At 41.3% G+C, this 21,686-nt stretch overlaps 1 protein-coding gene across 14 annotated transcripts in view; it reads left to right on the plus strand.

Annotated features, from left to right (window-relative positions):
- The window catches only part of DLG2 (discs large MAGUK scaffold protein 2), a 984,477-nt gene that overhangs the window by 77,491 nt on the left and 885,300 nt on the right, over positions 1 to 21,686 (plus strand). The window contains exon 1 of one of the 14 annotated variants that reach the window (XM_040055803.2): positions 4,690 to 4,872. The exons of 12 other annotated variants lie outside the window; for them this stretch is intronic. In XM_040055803.2, the coding sequence (XP_039911737.1) occupies positions 4,740 to 4,872 (133 nt within the window). In that variant the 5' untranslated portion in view covers positions 4,690 to 4,739. Of the gene's footprint in view, positions 1 to 4,689; positions 4,873 to 7,235; positions 7,366 to 21,686 lie in introns of those variants that run through there. One more of the 14 variants, XM_040055816.1, reaches the window with a different exon arrangement.

The raw sequence follows: 21,686 nt of genomic DNA on the forward strand, positions 1-21,686 counted from the left end.
TCCAGTGTGGTTCCTCCCCACAGGCTGCAGTTTTTCATCAGCTGCTTCAGAATGGGTGCCTTTCCAGAGGGTATGGGGAAACCTCTGTTCCAGCACATGGAGCGCTTCCTTCCCCTCTTTCACCGACCTTGGGGTCTACAGTGCTGTTTCTCTCACACCTTTACCTTTCTTCCCTTCCCCTCCTTCTAAAAAGTTATCTCAGAGGTGCCACCGTCATTACTGATGGGCCTTGCCATGGGCAGCATTGGGTCCATCCTGCAGCTGTCTGGGATTAACTCTGTTGGACACAGAGGACGCTTCTTGCAGTTTCTCACAGAAGCCACCTTATAGCATGCCTGCTGTCAAAGGCCTTGCCACACAAACCCAGTACATTTTGCTGTGAAAAGCAAATGTTTTGGAAAGTTTGATTTTAGGTGTTCATGTCAAGCCAGCAGCTGGGTAGGTCCTAAAACTTGTGATGTGATAGACTTTCTTCAGTCTGTGTTGTGGGATTAATTGTATATTCCTTAGGCTCTTTTTTTTTTTTTTTTTTTTTTTTTTTTTTTTTTTTTTTTTTAGTGTTAGTGCGTATTAGAGACTTGTTGAAATGTGAGGTGTGTGCTACAAAGGGTGTAAATAATAAACTAGAGATAAAAAGTAATTATTTAGACAAGTAAAATCCTGTACTTGCCATTGTAGCCATTATTTGGCACAAAACCCAGCTGGTGGTCGTTAAATAGCAGCTTGTGTAACATTTCAGACAGATGGGAAAACCTCTTTCATCTAAGTTGTTGAAGAAGGTGCTGCTTAGGTCTGTGGTATCAGAATGAGCAAAGCACAGATTGGTACTGCACTGTAAAGCAGTGAGGTTTAGGAAGCAGTAGAAAAGAAGGTTCTGCTACAGAACAAATGCTGTTCTGAGTGTGAGCAGAGACCCTCACAGCAGCCTGAAGGTCAAGGGGAGGTTGATACGGGTTCCCTGTGTGCAGGCTGCCAGTTCCAACTATCTGCTCCAGGGAACGTGCTGGCAGCCTGCTCCGTGCTTGGAAGCATGGTATAAAACATTTGATTAATGAAGAGCAGGGTAAGGATGAGCATCTAGAGTTTGATATTTTCTGGAAAACACTAACTAGACTTCTTGATCTTTAAAAGCAGAATATTGTCCAGCATTTTGAAGAAAAAAGTTTAAAAGCTTAGATCTGTAATGACCAAAGATAAAATCTGATTATGTCAATAGCAGCCTTTGCAATGGAATAGCAAAAAAGTATTTTCTTAGTCACAGGAACTGTGCTTGAACTCCTAGATTCGATGATTTTGGTGACAGGCAGCTTAGCATTCTTTTTGTTTGGTTTGCAACGTAGCCTGGGGCAGCTGACCCATGAGCTATTTTTTGCTTTGATAAATCCTATCTCTCTGTTCCCTTGTTTTGAAAATACATATTTAAAGAGATAAGCAGTAATTTAATAAAGAGGAGCTATAAAGCAGAGGTAACAGAAGGAATGACTTGAAAGGTGTTATTAATGGCATCCCTGTGTCCAAAGTGCCAAAAGGGCTCAGTCAGGATTACAGCTGTCAAAGCAATGGGACTTGGCTTCCCACAGCCTTTGCATTCAGGGGTTGCTAGTTCTCAGCTTTTTCTTTCCTTTTCTCAATCATCCTTCGGGCTCCACAAGAGCCGCATATTATTTTAGAGATATTTTGTTTTGTCTGCTGCTGGTAGGGAAGTTCTGCATACAAATTGCCTGTTGTGCTGCGTCCAAGGTGCACAAATCAGCATGGGAAGAGTGACATTGCTAGGGATCCATCAGCAATAGCATCTATGTAAGGACCAGTGGATTGACATTACTTATGCAATGCTGACAGATTTATATCTATGCTAGGGTTTGCTTTATGGAGTAACACTAAACATTGGCATAAACTAGAAGAGGAGATAAATACTTTCAATTTAAATTCCATCCACAGCTCCCCACCATAAGGTATTTCCCCATAACCTCTAAATGATCCTAAATGATATGGTTTTTAGAGAAGCTGGGAAACATCTTGAAACCAAATCTTGCAGCAGCAGATCATTCTGTTTAGTTTCTGACTGAATAAATATTTCTACCTCCAGCACTGGGTCTTCTTTTTAATTTTGATCAAATTTTGGGGAAGTAGTTTAAATGTTTTATGGCTGCTTATAGAAAAATCAGTGGAAAATATATCGTATTGGACCAAATATGCTTAAAGCGCCTTAATATGGATTGGGATCTTGCTCCAGGCTCTGGTTTGAAAATGTTGGTCAGTAATAAAAGTAAATAATAACACCTTTTATTATGGATTCCAATAATGCCTGGGTACACAATCATCAAGTAAATGGATTTTTTTTTTTTCTTCCCATTTTCTTAATCTGAAGGAAGACTGGGCTCATAAACCCAGCCTAAATGATACATAAACATCCAACACTCCCCATGAAAGTGTTTGCAGCTGTGTTCTCCCATCACACATACCGTGAGAATTCTGTTATAGTAAATTGAAGCTGTTAGTGTCACAATATTACCATCATTATGTGTTCAAAATATGAGTCAGATCCCCAGCACTCCTTGATGTTCTAATATCACAAATGTGTCTAGTGTTTTACTTTCAGTTCTGGTTTCTAAGACTTTAGAGGAGAATCTGCCTGTCCCAATAGTGTATAAAATTTTAAGGGCCACACTTAACCCACAACAGTGATGCAGCCACTTTCCTCCTGCCTCATGGCCACTGGCAGGAACTCCATTCATCTGCTTCCAGTGTTAAATGGTTTTCCTCTGAGCTCATCTGTCTCCCAGCCTCATCAGCACAGCCTGCTGCTCTTTACCACTTCCTCATCCTTCAGTGTCTTTTCTCCCGTCTCCTAACCCTGACTCCACTCAATTTCCTGTGTGCACCTCTTCTGCCTGTGGCCCTGATTCAGTGTGAGAGGCAGTGGTGACCCCCTGCACTCTCTCCTGGTGGAGTTTAGAGAATGGCAGCTCCCTTTCTGGCTTCAGCTGTCTTAATGAGGATGAGGATTGGTGGTCTTGAGGGAGAAGCAGCTAGTGAATTGATGGCCCTTTATGATGGTACATGGTGAGGCATGTTTGAAAATCACAGAAATATGTAACTACTGGGGAAGTGAACAAACTTAATGCTTCATTTTGTATTAAAAGACTTGAAAAATAGGACTATGTATAGAACAGATATGTTTTAGCAGGTACTTTTACATGCCCTCCTGACTTCAGCTTCCTATTACAACTGTTCTCTTTGCTGCTTCCCTGGTTAACAAGTAAATTGATACCTTTTAGCTGTCGGAAGCAAGGGCAAGTCTTTGCTTTTCTGTTGAAGGAATTTCTGTGCCATTTCTTAACCTATATCAATTAGATACATTGCACATATATATACACATATACATTTGATTAGATATATAATCTAGATGTTAATGCCTGCATCTGGATATTTACTGCAATAATGTATCCGTGTATATAAATCCATCAAATGATGGATCAATCAATTACTTTCCACTCTGGAAACCATATCATGACCATATCTGTATCTTAAATGTGATCTGAGCAAAGTGGGAGGATTTTCACCAACAGGACTGCAATGTCCAACTGATTTAGTGTCAAATGTACTATGCAGAGAATATCTGAGGGTGACATGGCAGTCATGGATAGCTGTGTGCAGAGGGCTAGAGAAGAAGGAACTGGAGCAATGAGTTCATGTTAGTGCTTCCAGGAAGCCTGTGCTGATGGTTTCCTGCATACAGCCCTCCAAGTCATTTAACTGCCAGGCCTGTCATCCCCCTTGGGAAAGGAAAGGACAGAAAGCAATGGAAGGGGATGCAGAAGATACTGGGATGGCTACTGAGATTAAATCACAGCATTTGCAAACATTATTTTGTTTCTAATGAAAATTGTCAATTCCTCCATTATTAGCATCTGAGAAATTAATTTCCTGCTTATCTTTCTGACCACTCCATTAAACAGAGATAGATGTAGGAGTGGTCTCCATAGACTTCGGCGGTAATATTTAGCTTTTTATAAAGTACAATAAACTTTAAAAGACTTTACAAATCTTACAGATCCCAGGCTCATTCACCTCTTGGGTCTTGTTCTTTTGTCAATGAAATCTCATATCTATCTGATAGAAGTTTCCACAGCCCACTCAATGAGTTTTTAATGGTTTTGTTATGGCAGGGCTTAGTAAAAGGCTTGTCATATTTAAGAAATAGGGTTTAAGTGCCTATTTGTTTTTGTAGTGTTTTTCCTTAATAATTTCTTTTTTTTTTTTCTGTCTCTGAAAAACATTTGCTTCTGTCAGCTATGAGCACCCACGCTGCTTTAAGAGTGTGGTGAAGTGATGAACAATTATTTCTGTGCACCATTAAACTGTCATGACAAGAATGCAACTGCAGAATTGCAAGGCATTCCCTGATGGATCAAAGTAGTCCCAAGAGCCCTGGTTCATGATCCCCTCAGGTGCAGGCAGGATGCTGATGTGATTCCTGCCTCCAGGTTGCAGCTGCTGGAGGAATGGCAGAACATACATATGGATGGAGTTTATAAGCTGCAGACTTGATTACCCCATAGAGTTTGCACTCGTGCTTAATTACATAAGTGAAGGGTCTGAGCAAGTGATATCCACGCAGTTTCTGACCGTCTTTGCTAAGGCGTTTTAACTCTCTACAGCTGCTTGAAAGGAGGTTGTAGCCAGGTGGGGTTTGATTTCTTCTCCCAGATAACAAGTGACAGGAAAATGAGAAAATGGCCTCAGACTGTGTCTGGGAAAGTTTAGACTGGATATTAGGAAAAATATCTTCACCAAAAGGATTGTCAAGCACTGGAACAGGCTGCCCAGGGAAGCAGTGGAGTCACCATCTTTGGAGGAATTTAAAAGGTATGTAGATGTGGCATTTAGGCACATGGCTTAGTGATGAACTTGGTGGTATCATGCTAATGGTTGAACTTAATCATATTAAAGGCCTTTTCCAACCTCAACAATTCTATGTTTCCAACTTATGAGAGAAGGAAGGGATGGACCTGTTGTCCTGCTCCTCACTCCATCTACAGCTACCTGTGATCATTAGTAAGACCCCTTACAGTTCTCACTGTGAGGTTTTTTGTTAATCATCACAGTGCACCACTCAATGCATCTGCATACTAGACTCTTGCTACCTTTTCATCTCCTTAGGATCTAGGGCTCTGGATTCATTATCCCTAATAATGTCTTCTAAAGTAAGCAGCAGATCTTTGCACTGAATATACATAACAGGTGGGCCTGTGTGTGTATGAGCATGGTAGATGTATTGGGTGCTCTCTCTTGTCCATTTTGCATATATTCTTCTCCAGAGACTTCACTGAATCTCCTTGAGGCTTACACCATTGCAAACAGCATACGCACCATGTCAAACTGTGGGGGTGATTAATGGAAAACCAGCTAAGAACCATAATAAAGCTCTGTGTATGTTAGAATGGGGGCTAATTCTCAGTGTTTCAGTCAAGTGTAACACACAATTAAATCTCCCAGTTGTGCAGACCTTAAAGGATTGGTGTTTTAAAGGGATACTAATGTAGGTAGGAATCCAAGCTCTGTACTAAATTACAGACATGCCAGTCTGTAATGACCTTGATTGTGGTCACCTGTGCCAGATTTACATTGCCAGTAGAGCAGCAGGTGTGATGCACATCGCTGATGTTGGTATAAAGGCAATTGGAAAGTGATTTGAAAATAGCAAGAAGCATTTTAAAAAGAAGTTTCTGAGGTGCAAATGTTGAAGTAGAACTCAGAAATACTATGTCTACAATCCAGGAATGTGTTATAGTATAATATGAAGCTAAAAATATTTTCCTCTTAGTGTTTGCAAAAGTTGTGTACTTTCTAATACTTCTTTTTCACTTTATTTTAAAAATTTATTGAGTTTGGAAAACACTGCATCACATTAATATATGAAAAATGAGGTGCACGTTAAAGCTGTCTGGAAAACTTCGGCAAAGCTTTTTTTTTTTTTTTTCCTTCTTTTTTTTTCCTTCTTTTTTTTTTTTTTTTTTTTTTTTTTTTTTTCCCTTTAGTAACTGCAGCATTAATTTTCAACATGGACTGAAATGTAAGCACAGCCTAAATAGGTGTCAGTATTTTAGATAACTGTGTAATTGCTGCCGGACTTCTTTCACCACTTTTTTGATGCAAGTGTTACATAAGAAAGGATGTAAATTCAGGCTGAGCACATAATCATGCAGACAGCTCCGTTCGGAAGGGTTTGGGTCAGGATTTAATTGTCACCAACTTTGCTTTTACTTTTTTGAATCCAGAGTAAGAGAATGTATTAATCAAAAGGAGTTATAAGATATAGAAAGTACAGAGCCAGTTTTGGCAAGCAGGTGTTTTTGTGGGGTTTTGTTGTTGTTGTTGTTTGGTTGGTTTTTTTTGTTTGTTTGTTTTGTTTTGTTTTTTCCTTCTCTAGACTGATATGGTTATCTCAAGGAATTGCTTTTCTAACATAGTTATTGAACATCCTGTTGTGTCTTAATCTACTTCTGAAGCATATAAAGCAGCTGTGCTTCATTGGCTTCAAGTTATTCTGAAGGTAGAATATAGTCTTGTTTTGTGAGTGGGAATACTGCATGTTCAACAAAACGTGTCTGTAATTTGCCTTTTTTTTTTTTTTTTTTTTTATAAAATTCTCATCCTGCCTCAAGACCTCGCTGTGAGAAATGAATACACGAGACCCGTAAAAGTGGGTGTGCTTTCAAATGGGCCTCTTCTAACATCTAATGCTCTTTCTTTGCACTTTGGCATAGTAAATCTTGAACTTCTCTATTAAAGGAGCCTCCATGTCCTGAAATGTAGGCACATATTTCAAAGAAACTCACGTTTTTAAGCACAATTCCACTGCGCTGTGAGGCAGCACGAGGCTGGCGGTGTGGGACAGTTTTGTTCAGAGCGGCAGCAGCTGATGGCCATCGCGGGCAGGAGCACGCAGTCCGTGCGCTTCCTGTCTCGCCCGCCAACTAAGCACGGCCCGGGGGGTGTAGGGGAACACACCTGCGCAGGTATCCCGGTGAGCAGCTGCACTCCGAGCTCGGGGGCGGGGGCCCGAGCCCGGAGGCTGGGCACGGCCGCACCTGTGGCGTAACAAGGGCACCTGTGGCGTAACAAGGGCACCTGTGGCGTAACAAGGGCACCTGTGGCCCTGCGGGTGACCGAGCGCTCAGACTTCCCTGCGCCTGCAGCGAGATGGGGCAGAGCCCGGGCGCTCCTCTGCCCGGGACCCCTCCTCGGAGGCACCGGCTTGGGCTCTTATTTTGTTACCTAGTCGTTGCACCAAGAGTTGATTATTTTAGGGATCTGGCCGTCTGAGACTCTGCTGTGGGGAAGCCTGGGGTCGAGCAGGTAAGGAGCCCCGGTGTGAGTGTGGGGTGTGGCCGCAAAGCGGCCTCGGTCCCAGCTCAGGTGGTGTGGGTGTGACTGCTAGGGCGGCGCTGGGCGGCCACACGGGCAAGTTCCCTTTACGGGGTGTATCTGGCTTGTGCCTTGCAAGCTGTTACAGAGAGGTGTTGTTTAGCTATGGAGGTACGGTGCTTATCACGTACTGCAATTCTCTGTCAAAAAGAGGTGAAAACCAGCCCGGAGCAGCGTGACCGCTCCCCGAGGTAACCGAGCGCACCTTCTACTGCGCAGCATAATCTGTAGTGCCAAGTGTTACCTGCAATTCCCGCTGTTGCTAACTCTGAGAAGGGCCTGCCTCCATCTTTTGTACACTCCCAGCAGTATTAAGTAGCTGCGACATTTCCCTTGTTCCTTCTACGTTTTCTTTAAACCAAGTAATCTGATTGCCACACCTGCCTCTCTGTGTTCCATGTCCTTCAGCCCCTGAGTATCATAATAATCTTTCCTGGATTCCCTTTAGTATGTCAATATCTTTTGTGCTGCAAATCTGGACTGGACACATGAATTGAAGTGAAAGCCATGAGAGAGTTGTAATATTACAGCTAATGATTACAATCTTGCACCTGAGGAAAATGCCTGAACAGTAGGTAATTCTTGATGGCAGAAATGTTGCCTTGGGGATTTATTGATTTCTGTAACTTTGCAGGCACAGTGAGATAAATAATGAAGGCTTGAGATGGGCTCTCAGTGAACAGTTGTGAGATTCATATCCTAAAAAGGCTCATATATTTTGTTTAAATTGAGACACTCTCATTTAGCCAGTAATTCTGAATTCTATATTAGCTATGCTTTGTACACTCAAGCGCTGTCCTTCATGTCAGTGCCTTTAAAGAGCTAAACCATGGGATGGCAGAGGGCAGGTGATGGGGTCTCAGTTGAAGGTGAGACATGAGTGAGCTATGGGTAGTGGCTGGAGAAGGAGCACGGTAGTCCTGATACCTCTGCTGTAAGGTGTCTTGAAATTCCCCGTACATCACCATATGTAGAAACACAGAGAAGTTTGGGTTGGAAGGGACCTTTAAAGGTCATCCATGGACATGGACACCTTCTACTCGACCTGGTTGCTTAAAGCCCCATCCATCCTGTCCATGAGCACTTCCAGAGATGGGAAATCACTATTGCTTGCATAAAACTATAATATTAATCAAATATTTGGAATTAAATGCAATTAATCTAAGTAGGTACCATGCACTGAATCATGACCCATATCCTGGTTTCTTAAAAATATTTATCATAGCATCCTTACTGGCAACTGAATATTTCCATGCCATAAGATGCCAGTTTAATCAAATACACTGGTCCTTTAAACAGCAACTTTTACCAGTCTTCAGTGGTCAGATTCCTCCCCCCCCCCCACCTTTTCATGAGCTATTCAAGGAAGTCTTACGCTGCAGGCTGCAGGATACTGGAAGTGACTTGATACCTTTTCGGAAAACAATATCTCATTCTTTCAGGCTGGCATATATACAGGGAATAACAGTTTATTGTACCTGATACATATTTATTGGACTGAACACAAGGATGAGATGGTGAAATATAACGTCCTATGATATACAGCAGGTCGGGCTAAATCATCTAATGGTCTCTTTTGAATACACAAGCTGCTAGGCTGCAAGCCAGAAGCCAGGCAGGCTCCTGGTGTTCCCACAAGTCTGCATGGATCATCTACCCCTGCGCTCTGTGGTGAAACTCCCATTTGCATCCTTTAGAGCAGGATATTGATGCCAGCAGTTAATGTTAAAATGAAAAGTACAACCAGTTTTGTTGGGAACCTCTGGGAAGTGCTGGATAAGGGAGACACATCTAAGGCTAAATAGGTCCAAAATGCTGCTAAAACTAGAAAGTTGGCTCTAAAAGTACTTGTGCTCCTTTGGATCAGTACCCTTGGTTTTTCTTCTCAGCTGCCATCTCCTGGCTGCTCTCTGGCATGGGACAGCCAGGGGACTGCCCTGCTGAGCCAGCCCCCGGCACAGCTTGGAGGGGCCTCTCCTGACATCGCTATTTGGCACTAAAGAGCATTTGCATTACAAGCTGCAGTTTCAAATTCTAACTCAGCTGATCTCTGAATCCCTGTGATGCTTAAGCTTTTTATATATCTTTTCATATATTTGTAGCTTTGTAGATAATGCATGGCTGTAGCTCCAGTGCTGTTATAATGTACTCCCACACCCGAGCAGGTGTTTCTATAGAAGGAAAAGAAGTTTTCATTTACCTTTGAACGTGTAAGGAAGTTAAACTAGAATTTTCCATAACCTTCCCATTGTCATTGGCCCAATGCCAGCACAGGAGCACTGATTGGGCTTTGGAAATGTACCTCAAAGCCTGTTTCCAACTTCATTGGGCAAGATGCCACATAGCCCTCCTAAGCCATCGAGTACTAAAAAGGCTGCACAGAGGGGCTCAATTGCTTTTTTGGACTGCCTTAGCCAGTGTCAGAGTGTTCTCTACACTGTGTTCAACTTATATTTCTTTATCAGTAATGTTTATTTTTTGTCATTATTAAAACCTTTTGTTTTACAAAGCATGTCCAGAGAAGTTGTGTCACTATTATTAAGCTACTCTGGGAAGTTGCAGGTCAACCCTCAGACTTGATAAATCTTCACATAGCTTATTACATGCTGGCCACATGCTAGATTTTATCACAGTACTTTTCCTACCCTTTCCCCCTAGATTTTAGAACAATAAGCTGACCTTCTAGACACATTCCTGAAATATTGCTTAGTCTTACTCCAAGTAGGGAACGAAACATAATAAGCAGTGGGGAAGAGGACCCCATGGACCAACACAAGGGGCTGACTCAGGGATGTGTTACTGCAGCATCTTAATCTCCTACTGGATGTACCTGTTAGATGTTCTAATTAATTCATCTTATAAAGTTGTAGAAATTTGATTTTCGCTGTGCCCATCCCCACTGAGACAACTGGAAACTTCCAAACAAAGGTCTGCTTTTGATTTTACTATTCTAACACTGTTGCAAGGGTTTTTTCTCTTCTGATTATAGGCAAGACCTGGCAGTATAGTTATCCTCTCCTGTCCCCCTTGCTCTTGCAGCAGCACTGCTGCTCCTGTGGATCCACAAGCAGGCAAGTTAGTTACAACCAGTAAAGTTGTGTTCACTTTTGCTCCAACAAAATAGGTCTGTGTCATCTCACCTTAAAGTTAAACCTGTGCCAAGGCTGGCACAAGGAAATCAGCAGAAATATAGGACTGTGTCTGAGAATAGAAACAGAATTTCCCCTTTCGCAAAGGGGCAGTTGATTAGGCTAATTGTGCCACGAAACTGAATCTTCAGGGAGGGAAACTAGTGGTGAAATTTTGTGCAGTAAGACTCGTGGTAAAAGCACAGCTCCAGGCTGCATTCAACTTACTTGTGTCACCAGTTTTCTGACTTGTAAGGAGCATTTCAGAGTTGGGCTTGACTCTATTCATTAAAGTACAGTGAAGGAGGTAGGCTCTTTGTTGACTTGAGTAGGTTTTTTTTTCACTGAAAGCCCTGGTGCAAACAGTCCAGACTACTCTCAAATATACTCTGAATACAAAATTTCAGCTTTGTAAGATTAACCTCATATTGCAATCTTCTGGAGAAGGGGCTGTGACAAACTAGTAACTTTTAACTAGACATATCATCTAGAAAGCTGTGGTAAAACACAGATGACTCTTTCCAAACACACGTGCTGTCCTGAAAACTGCCTGGAAGAAGAGGATATGATCTTCTCTGTGCACTTTGATAAGGTAGAACCACACAATAGTTAAGGTAGGAAGAGACCTTTGAAGGATCTTGCCCAACCCTTTCTCAAAACAGGACCAGCTTAGATCAGATTGTTGAGGACCTTATTAGCTGGAGATTTTGCAGCTTCTCAGGTCCCCTTTCTGAATATTTGGCTGCTGTCATGTTGATTGCATTGAGAAGGCATTTCCTGTAGTGCCTGTAGTGCTCTCAGTATTCCTGTCTGAGAGAAGTCTTGGTCCTCCAATTTAGTTGTTGGAGGCAGCCCTGAGAGTCTCATTTAACCTTTTATTTCCAAGGCTGAAAACATAGAATCTTTCTGTCTGTTCTTGTAAGGCAACTTGCTAAGAAAACAGCAAGCTAAAACTTCCAACTGTCCTTTGGGCTTCGGGGAAAACCTTCACTTTTGTTAATGGTTTCTGATTCACACAGTACCTTTACTCTCCCGGAATTAATCAGCAACACTGATCTATACATATTTTTTTTAAAAAAGTATTAAATGTCATAGTTTTTTAAAATTAAATATCCTTTCTTGTGTTTTATGCTTGTTGTTATTCTGACAAGTATCTGAAAAGAGACACTCTTTTATGCGGCATGGAGTAGCAGATGCCAGGAAGATGAGCGTTTCTCCTGCTTATGCTGTTCAGAAGGCTTTTACTGGGAAAGAAAGTACTTTTGGTTTCTGTTATGTTGGGTTTTTTTTCAAGGAAGACTTGAGACACTGAAAAATCTAAGGTGATGAGACTGCTCAGGCATGTTAGGTCTTTGCCAGCTGTTTCTTTTGCAGTTGCTGTCAGGGCTGGGCTCTGTTCTGACTCAAGTCACGGTAAAAGATCAAGTTGTTTTCCATCTTGACAAATGTTAAAAGGCTTGACCTCATGTGACACATCAGAAATATCACAGTAACTATTATATGTCGCTTACAGATAATGCATTTTTGTCCTCCTGAAAACACTCAGTAAGCCATTCTCTCCAGATTTGTTCATACTGGCTTGAATACCTCTGGCTAAGAGCTTTTTACCTGCTTCCAGGGCTTGTACATACAAACATTTTTTTTCTTGGATCTGTTACATCACCATCAGCCCCCTTCCCCTTTGTGTATTGTTTGCTGTATTTTATATTCCTTGGAGCCATACATAATGCTGCAGCAGAGTGGTAGATTGACACCTAATCCACAGCTTAACTGCAAAGTTTTGCCACTACTTTTCCTTATTGTTTGGTGAGATAAATATTGTGGATGCTAATTCTGTTTGAGCTGGGCACAAGGTAACTGCAAAACCAATCTCTGTTCATCATGCTTTGGGATAAAAGCATTTGTTTATCTGTGTGTACAGAAAAGTAACATCTTACTTAAACAAATGAATAAGAATTTATGAACTATTAGAGAGCATCCAGAAAATGCCATGAGGATGATGAAGGGCCTTGAGGGGAAGCCTGAGGAGTGGCTGAGAGCACTTGTGTCTGTCCAGCCTGGAGAAGACCAAGGGGAGACCTCATTGCACTCTGCAACTTCCTCATGAGGGGAAGAGGAGGGGCAGGCACTGATCTCTTCTCTCTGGTACCCAGTGACAGGACTTAAGGAAATGGCCTGAAGCTGTGTTGGGGGAGGTTTAGACTGGATATTAGGAAAAGGTTCTTCACCCAGAGGGTGCTTGGGCACTGGAATAGGCTCCTCAGGGAAGTGGTCACAGCACCAGCCTGATAAAGTTCAAGAAGTGTTTGGACAAGACCTTAAGGACCATGGTGTAATTCTTAAGACTGTCCTGGTCACAGGTGGGAGTTGAAACCCTGATGTTTCTTCTAAGTCCCTTCCAGCTCAGGAAATTCTATGATTCTGTGTGTGATAGGGGTTTTAATGAGTTGAGGTACATTTCAGATACACAGCTCAGGCTCTTTGCAGTCATCTCTGGCCATACATGTTGAATTTGGCATTCACTGGTCCCTTGCTGGGGTTATTTGACTTGTTGAGCTACAGGAAAAGTAACTCCCCCCACCAAAGTGTATCATTTTCTGCCGAATTAATGAATTGAAGGACCTCAGAAAAACACCTGACAAGCATGAAAGCTAGTGCAAGGAATGAAGCTAGAAGAGGTGTCTGGTGTGAGTGAAAGGAAAGACAGGATGGAAGAGCACTATCTACTCCTTTGGGTAGCAGCAAGCTCTCAGGTCAGCTTGAACTCAAACTTCGGCCATGCAAAACTGGCCTCTCTTCTGTTTTGCCAGGTTTCTGCCTTGAGCAGGCCAATAGATTGATATGTGCGTGAAGTTTGCAGATTCACACAGGCAAAAATGACTGAGTTTTATTAGTTGTTCTGTAGCAGTATTCATACATCCTCCCATTTTCTTACAAAATCTCTGAAGGCACCTTCACACTTCCCCTGCAACCACACCCACAGGCAATACTCTTGCTGTGCATTACTGATATATTATACATGATTTTCCTGTAGCAAATGTCAGTATTAATATTTGAACAGTGATCCATCATTTCCCTCCAACAAATAAAGCACAAATGATCTCATTCTGATCTTGCTTATGCTGGGATAAAGCAGAAGTAATTTCACTGGATACAAGCATTACACCAGTGTAAAATTGCAGTGTTAGATGAAAAACTGGCAATGACAGAGAATTAAAATAAAAAAGCACCAGCTCATCCTTCAAATTGTGGAATATTAAAAGGGTCTGTTGTTGACACAGAGTTTTTATCTGATGAGTGTGCAGTCTTGGTGGCCCCTGCCCCCATCAGTGTGACACATGTTGGAGAGGGTCCTGCTCTGCCAGTGCACTGGATTAGGAATCAGCTGTCAGTAAGAAGCGTTTCGCAGTGTGAAAGGTTCCCGGGTGTGATGGTGCGCACCAGAGGCAGCCGTGGGGATTAAGGTGGCTGGTAACAAGCATTTGTATTTACCAGTCTGGTTATCTTCAGATCAGCCTTCTAACCATTTCCATGGAAACAAGGGAAGTTTTGGTTCACTGTAAGTGGCTTAATTTACTTTCTAACTGTATTAAAAATAGAATACTAAACAGATGTAAAACTAACTCTGAAACATTCTTTTTATAATATGATTTTAATCAGTCATGACACTTAGGGATTGTTTTTCCATACTTCCTGCCTGCAGTTATGGGTGTAGCTTTAATTGAGCAGTTACAGCATGAGCAGAATAAGTCAGGAAAGGAACTGTGAATAGTTGAGGGTCTTAAATCTTTGGTTTTGGTAGAAAACAATGGAATGCCCCTGCTTTTGTGTTTTCCTGTTTTGTTTGTTGTTGTTGTTGTTTTTTGTGGGTGTTTTTTTGTTGGTTTTTTGTTTTTTTTTTTTTTTTTTTTTTTTTAAAGAAATGAAACTGGAGAGATAGGAATGTGCTGGGAAATTCTTACGTATGTACTATTTTACTGGTATGCCATGTGTAAGTTTTGATGTGACAGAATAGTCACTTGTCCAGTCAAAGAGAAAAAGGGTGTACTGCTGTAACATAGAGAAATGCACCAAAACTGTATGTTCCTCTAACATTGGCATCTTCAAAGTCACTTTATAGAAGGCTATTTGCAAGTAAATATAGAAGGCTATTGGCAAGTAAATTTTTCTCTGGATTTCTACAAAGAAGTTCATATTTCTGTTCAAACAGAGGTGCATCAGACTGGAAACATCCTCAAGATGCAAAACAACAAAGTGATGGGCATTGTAGATTGCCTTACATGGGTGATGTTCTTGCTCAAAGTGCCTTTCTGTGTCTCAGGGTGTATGCACCTAAAGGTAAAGTGTTCGGATGACTCTGGAAGTGTTTTCCATTAAAAATGGTTCTTACTCCTGTAATACTGATAATTGTATTCACACTGTAGATGTGTGAACTGCTTGGAAAAAAAGCCCAGCTTTAATTATGCATGAATACCGATCAGCCTGGAAATCAATTTGGCTGACTCGCAGTCAAAGTTTAGCCTTATTCTCTGAATTTCAGTAACTACAAGTTTTTATCTCAAGTTACATTCTAAGAGTAGTCAGAGGCAGCAGGGAAACCGGCTTTGATGTTTATCTGAGCATTGGAAATGAGTATAGCTTGCATCTAAAACGTCAGGGAGAAGATGTTCCTTCCCTCCATGGTATGGAGCTGCCAGTGCTGTCCATACTAATGCCCAAGCCCTCACTGGGCACCGGTGCATCTGCCAAATGATAAGGTCACCTTTTTCCATACAGGACACGGAGAGAAAAAAATACTCCATGTTTTTTTTCAGTGTCACAAAGGCTTTTTGCAGTTGAGGGAATTAAACTTGAGTTGATCTCAAGCTTAACTTTTCACACTTTTCCCATTGTTCACCCCTTTTGCCCATGACAGATGAGCTCTTTCTATCAGGTCTACCTAGGAAAGCAACAAATCTCCCCTACTAAATTCCAGGAATGTTCTGATGATAAACCATAGCTAAGAATTTTTATTTCCATAGAAAATACAATCAACCTTATTTATTAAAACATGTTGTAACAGGTGGCTGGGGTTCCAGCTCCTTTCCATACCTCCCTGACCAGGAATGTGTGCAGCTGACGGGAAGCAGCTGTGTGTGAGCTCCCCAAGCTGACAGCAGCTCTGTCAGTGGCTTTAATCAATAGCAGCAGTGGTCGAAGAAATGCAAAGACAACGTGGCTGAAATACTCTCCTCAGTAACTGTAGAATTTGGAGGAACACCACGTGAATGCATTGACAGCATGATGACAGGTTTTAAGCAAAAACATGGGCATGCTGGCCTCTGATCCTGCTGACATATGCTTAAAAGTAAGCATGGAGTGTAAGGCTTCCAAATATTGTGAGTTCTTGGGTAAACTCTTCTCCAGCTACTGGAGTCCGAGGAAACAGCAAAAAAAAAAAGTTAAGTTTCATGTGAAATGGAAGATAGATTGCTTGTTTTCGTGAGTGCAAAGAAAAGGTTTGCAAATGGGAATGCAATGTAGGAAAAAAACCCAAGAAACCAGAAATATGTACTATGAAATGACACTGTGTGAGTATCCCCAGATGGTATCCCTCTTTTTTTTGTGTTTAAAAGACACAAATTTTCAGGCTGAGACCTGTATATTTTTAATAAAAAAATGTAATAAAAGTCTTTTCCCTTTTCACCACAAAATATAATTTCTCATTTTTAACCTGTGTTGCTATAGTGACTGTTAAATCTTCTGTACATCCTTACAAACTCTGGTCCTAAGCCTTCCCTGATAAGTGTGTGGGCTGGAAACAGAATGAAAATGATTTTCCGCATACTGCAGTCATTTGAGTAGTGTTGCTGACGTAATGGAGACAGATTGTAAGCTTTCATTATTAAATTATATCAGGAGCAAAGTAAGCTGAGGAGACACTCTGGGTGGAATAACAGAGCACTGAAAAGTTACAGCAGTCCTCAAATAGTTTGGAAATAGAACAACTGGAGAAGGTTTAAAATGTGTGGGTTTTTCTGCGTCAACAACAGGTGTGAGCAGAACACAAGTCCGTCAGGAGGTAGTTTTGTTCTTGATAATGGATTTTGGAGGCTCTTGTAGTTTCAATAATATCCAGGTCTCTCAGGCAGAGACTGGCTGTGACGGTATTAAGTAGAAATCTGAGGTATAATAAGCTCCAAGGAAAATGACACTGTCATTTTGAGAAGGATTTTCTTACTCCTAGCACAGGCCATGAGGTGAGAACAGCAGCATTAGATGTGAGGGCTTTTCCACTTGAGCAACAGGCAAGTTTGCAGTCCATCCAGTGAAGAGATTGAGCTTATGTTAGCTTTACTCATGTGAATATGCAAACACAGTGGAAATGATCAAAAAAGAGCCAAGACTGCAACAGAGGTGCACAAAGAACAGTTGGGTTTGAAAACTTCCAGCATGACTCTCTAGGCATCTGTAGTATTTAGAGGGCTTCGTGAGGTCCAGTGGCAGCAGGGGAAGCTGGATGGGGAGACCTGAGTGACTGTGAGGTCTGCTGGTCCTTGTCCTCTCACGGCTCTGTGCAGCACTGTGGGGCACCATCCGCCAGCTCCTCAGAGTCCTTTGAGGAGCAGGAGGTGCTTTATCCAGTGTCTGCACTCTGGTCTGCTGCCAGTCCATTTTCGACCTTTAATCGGAACTCTTTTTTTTTTTTCCATTTATTTATTTTTATTTTTGTTTCCCCCTGTTGTTTCTATCAGAATTAATTATTCTTTCTGCTCACGGTTTGTTTTCTATTTAGCCTTCCAAGAAAGGCTTGCAGGCTCCTCCCTGTGAGAAAAGTGCCCATCTGATTTTCTGGGCATTTGTAACCAAGCATGCTGCTGGTTAGTCCTCATTGCGGATCAAATCAGATCATACACAAATCAATAGAAGACTGAAACATCTCTCTCTTTTCTAAATCATGGCTGGGATTTTGTCTACTAAAGGAATTAATTTCTGATGGCAATTATTGTTCCACTTAAAAATAATTAGCTTTATCTTCTAGTTAGAAAATATAAATTAGGAAGCTGTCTTTGACTCGATATTCTCAGGAGCACAGGGAAGTTAACTCGGTTGTATTGAGAAGGTTTCTGATTTATTACCTTAAATGCTGCTTCTGTAATCTCTCTAGGAATGTCTGGGGAAAAATAGCAATTTATGCTTATAGAAAACTATTTCATTTTCTAACAAAAAGCATCACTTAATTCTAACTGATCATAAGCATGAATTTTGCAAGCAGGGATCACAGTGCTTTATTTCCTTTTTTATTTCATTTAAAAAGGCTTTTTGTTGTTGGCCCCTATTTGCTGTCATCAAGTGGAATCACAGCTCTTCCAATTCCCTGCTCCCAGTATGAAACATACTCAATTGTACAGGTCCCTGAGTAGATACAAAGTAAGCTATTACAAAAGGCAAAAGTCGTATTCAGGTACTTCTAAGGCTTCTTTAAAATTTGTTTAAATGTTTTGAGACCTTCTTTAACACAGGAATAACCTCTGGAAAAATTTATTCACCTTTGATATAAATTTGTCATTTGATTTTCATTCTTCTTCTAAGTTATCAGTTTCTAAATTGGTTTTCCAATTTCAACCTCTGAAATAGAAATTTGGGGCCAGACTCTTTGCTGATGCAAACTGACTTGTGTTAGTTCCCAGCATCTGAGAATCTGACTTCTTACATCTATAGATTTTCCCAAATGAGCAGGGGTGTTTTTTTTGTTTGTTGGTTTGGTTTTTTGTTTGCTTGTTTGTTTTTTTCTCTTCTAGAACTTTATTTTCAGTTGCATTAGTAACAACTAGCATTAGCTTTATCTGTCTGTGAGAGGCAATTGCTAATTCTGAATGCAGCTGTGAACAAGCAAAGTATTGTTCACCTCAGCTGAGCTACCTCTGTTTTTAGCGTGGCAAAGTGTCAGTGGAAAGTCCAAAAAATAATTTAGGTTTAACATTAATGAGGTGATGCTGTGGATTGATTCACAGCTGAGGTCTTTTCAAGCAATAAGAAGCTCCCAACTTCCCCACTTGTGTTTGCAAATCCTATAAAGCAAAATCCTTCTTACCTCTGAAAAATGGAGTAATGCCAAGAAACAGTGAGCTAAGACAAATCTGACAAATATGGAAAATCTTCTCAGTGGAGGTCTTCCTGTAGTAACCATTAATCCTGATTGTCTGTCCTGTCAGGAATGGATCAACAGCCCTTTAAAAGCCATGAAGATGCTCAGAAAAATTGTCTTAGGGAGAAAATAAGTCAACAACCCTTCTTCTTCATAAAGCCAAATTTTGTATGGTGAATCATATCAGCCATTTGTAATGCCAGTATTTTTTTTTTGTTTGTTTTTGTTTTGTTTTTGTTTAGTGGTCCTGCTTAGCTGGAAACACTTTGAGAGAGGTAACTGAGTTCTGGTTGTTTCCATGTGCTGTTAGTGGAATATTTTACTTAGGGTCAGGTGTGAGGGTGAGCACTGCATCATGAAATGCACTTTGATGGCACCCCTGACCCTCCTGGAGCCTTTACACCTGGAGTTACTACGGAAGGGATGCAGCCTCACTCAAGCTATGTGCTGAGTTTCAGGGCTGACTTTAAAACCAGTGGTACAGAGTTGAGAAAAACAAAGCGAAGGACAAAGATGAAAGAGCTGAAGAAATATGTGAAGTGATCCCACACCAGTTACTAACTGCAGCCCATGAGGTTTTGCAGAATTATGCTGGGTTAGCCTGAGATGGAGTGAAAAATGGGATAAAATGTTCAAGGAGAAAGCCCAAATGGTTAGAGAAGATGATCATGTTTTAGGGGAGAAATGAAAACTCAGGTAGGGAATGTGTAATTTAATAAACCTAATTTTGTAATATTATATCCAGTATAGCACTTGAGGTTTCTTTTTGGACAAAAGTGATGTTATAGCATAGTTGAAAGTTGCAGAACAAGAGCATGTGTTCTCTGTGACATAACACCATTGGTACTGCAGTCTTCAGTGAGGATTTTGGTTTCTCTGACATGAAGTAGAGCCTGAATCCACTGTTCTGTGGTGGACTTATCCCTGGCAGTGTAGGCAGTGGAGCAATTGAGCCAGGGTGACTTCTGCCAGGGACAGAAGAATTTGGCCCCTACAGTCACTCTACAAGTTCAGAACTGGAAGTTTCTTACTTAAAACACGTTTTCCCTGTCACAGTTAGGAGAAGGGAGATGAGTGTCTCCTTCAAGCTGGAAGCCTGGTTTTGTTCAACAGTAGGTTTAAATTAACCTCATTATAAGTGGGAGCTTGATGGCTTTTTTTTTTTAGTGTAGAGATTTGTCTGTTTAGTTAAGATGGCTTCTTCTGTTCAACTGCTACTAATCAGCATCCATCATTAACTGGTCCAGAGCTTGCAGCTCTAGTCATTGAAATGATTTTTAATGGGAACTGCACCCATTGTGACTTTGGGTTAAATGCTAGTTTAATGAGGGTGTGTTCTTTATTTCACTGTAACTGAAGCTCTGTTCATCTGTTGAAATGGGTAAAGGTTTCTCTACCTTCTCACTAAATAATTTGCTGAAACTCTGATGCTGAGTGTGTTCAATTAACACAAAGCCCATAAACACTTAAAGGAACCCATTAAAGAAGTGGGTGTAATAGACAAATAGCAGAATAATCTAGGTGTGAGCACATGTATTTAGCTTTTAGAACTGATTTCTTCTAAAAGATTCCATTTCAGCAGCTCTAGAAAATGAAATCTTTATCCAGTGAGGCAATGCAGCAGAGGAACAGCACTTCAACTGTGACAACCTCTGGCTTTGAATGACACCTTGCAGATTGAAGAAGGGAGCTCCAGAGTGGAAAGCAGGGTTGCTGCCACATGAGCAGAAGATGTTGCCAGCTTTTCTTGCCTGACTTGGTGGTGCAGAAGCACTGAATGAGGGATGCTCTCAGTGTTTCCCTTGATGAAGATGAACGTTATCTTGGGGATGTGCTCCCTGGAGGAAAAGGGGAGGGCCACTTTGATCACAGTGGTTATATAAGGAGTCCCAGCAAGTGTGGGCATATGGCAACTGTCCGGTAACACTTATCCAGCCTTAGGACCATAATCCCAATAATTCTTCTCCATCTGCACACTTCCTAGGTGTTACATAAGTAGGAAATTGTAAGTGCATGAAGCCAAAATTATGAAAGAATACAGAACAGATGAAGTGAGAGATTTTTTGTCTTAAAATAAAACTTTCTTATCTGATTCTGATTTAGACTTTCTTCAGTCCAACTGTCATCCCTTCCCTGCCTTCAACTAAGGCTGCAGGGGCTCACACCAAGCCGAGTCTCTCTCTGTATGTGCCTCTGCCCTTATCGACCTACAGCTGCTTTTGATGCCATTGACCATACCCTTTATACCCTTTTCCCAGAATATTCCTCCTCTTTAGGGATTTCAACATATTTTGAAATTTTTTTTTTTTTTTTTTTTTTGTGTTCTTGTCTTATTTGGAATCACATTTGTCCCATCTTTGTCCCATTTTGAATCACATTTTGTCATCTTCTGACCCTTCTCCGTCTTTCAGTGAGAACGCCACAAAGATCTGCCCTTGATTTTTCTTTATTCCTTTTTAGCTTGTTTCTTGGTACTGTTGTCCACAAATACAAACTTATCTTACTATGTCTATATTGATGGGGCACAGACTTGCCTGGATAATCCAGGCCATTTTTATTCTGTCCAAACAGCGGTGAGGGGTTGCTTTTCTGACAGGTCTGACATCTGGAGGTCAGTTTTAGCCATCTCTGACAGGTGACTCTCAATAACTGATAGTCTTAGAACCACTGAATTATTAGGAAATTACCTCTAAGGTCATTGAGTCAAACCATTAACTCAGCCCTGCCAAACCCCCCATAAAACCATATCTCCAAGTGCCACATCCACAGGTCTTTTGAACACTTCCAGGTGTGGTGATTCCACCACTTCCTGGGCCACCTGTTCCAACGACTGACGACATTTTCAGTGAAGAATTGTTTTCCTATTATCTAGTCTAAACCTCCACCACAACTTGGGGCAATTTCTTCTTGTGCAATTGACTCCTACCCAGCTACAGACTCCATTCAGGTGGTTGTAGAGAGTGATAATGTCTCCACCGACCCTCCTTTTCCCCAGG

Source organism: Hirundo rustica, chromosome 2 (genome assembly GCF_015227805.2).
Source record: "Hirundo rustica isolate bHirRus1 chromosome 2, bHirRus1.pri.v3, whole genome shotgun sequence".
Classification (NCBI taxonomy): domain Eukaryota; kingdom Metazoa; phylum Chordata; class Aves; order Passeriformes; family Hirundinidae; genus Hirundo; species Hirundo rustica.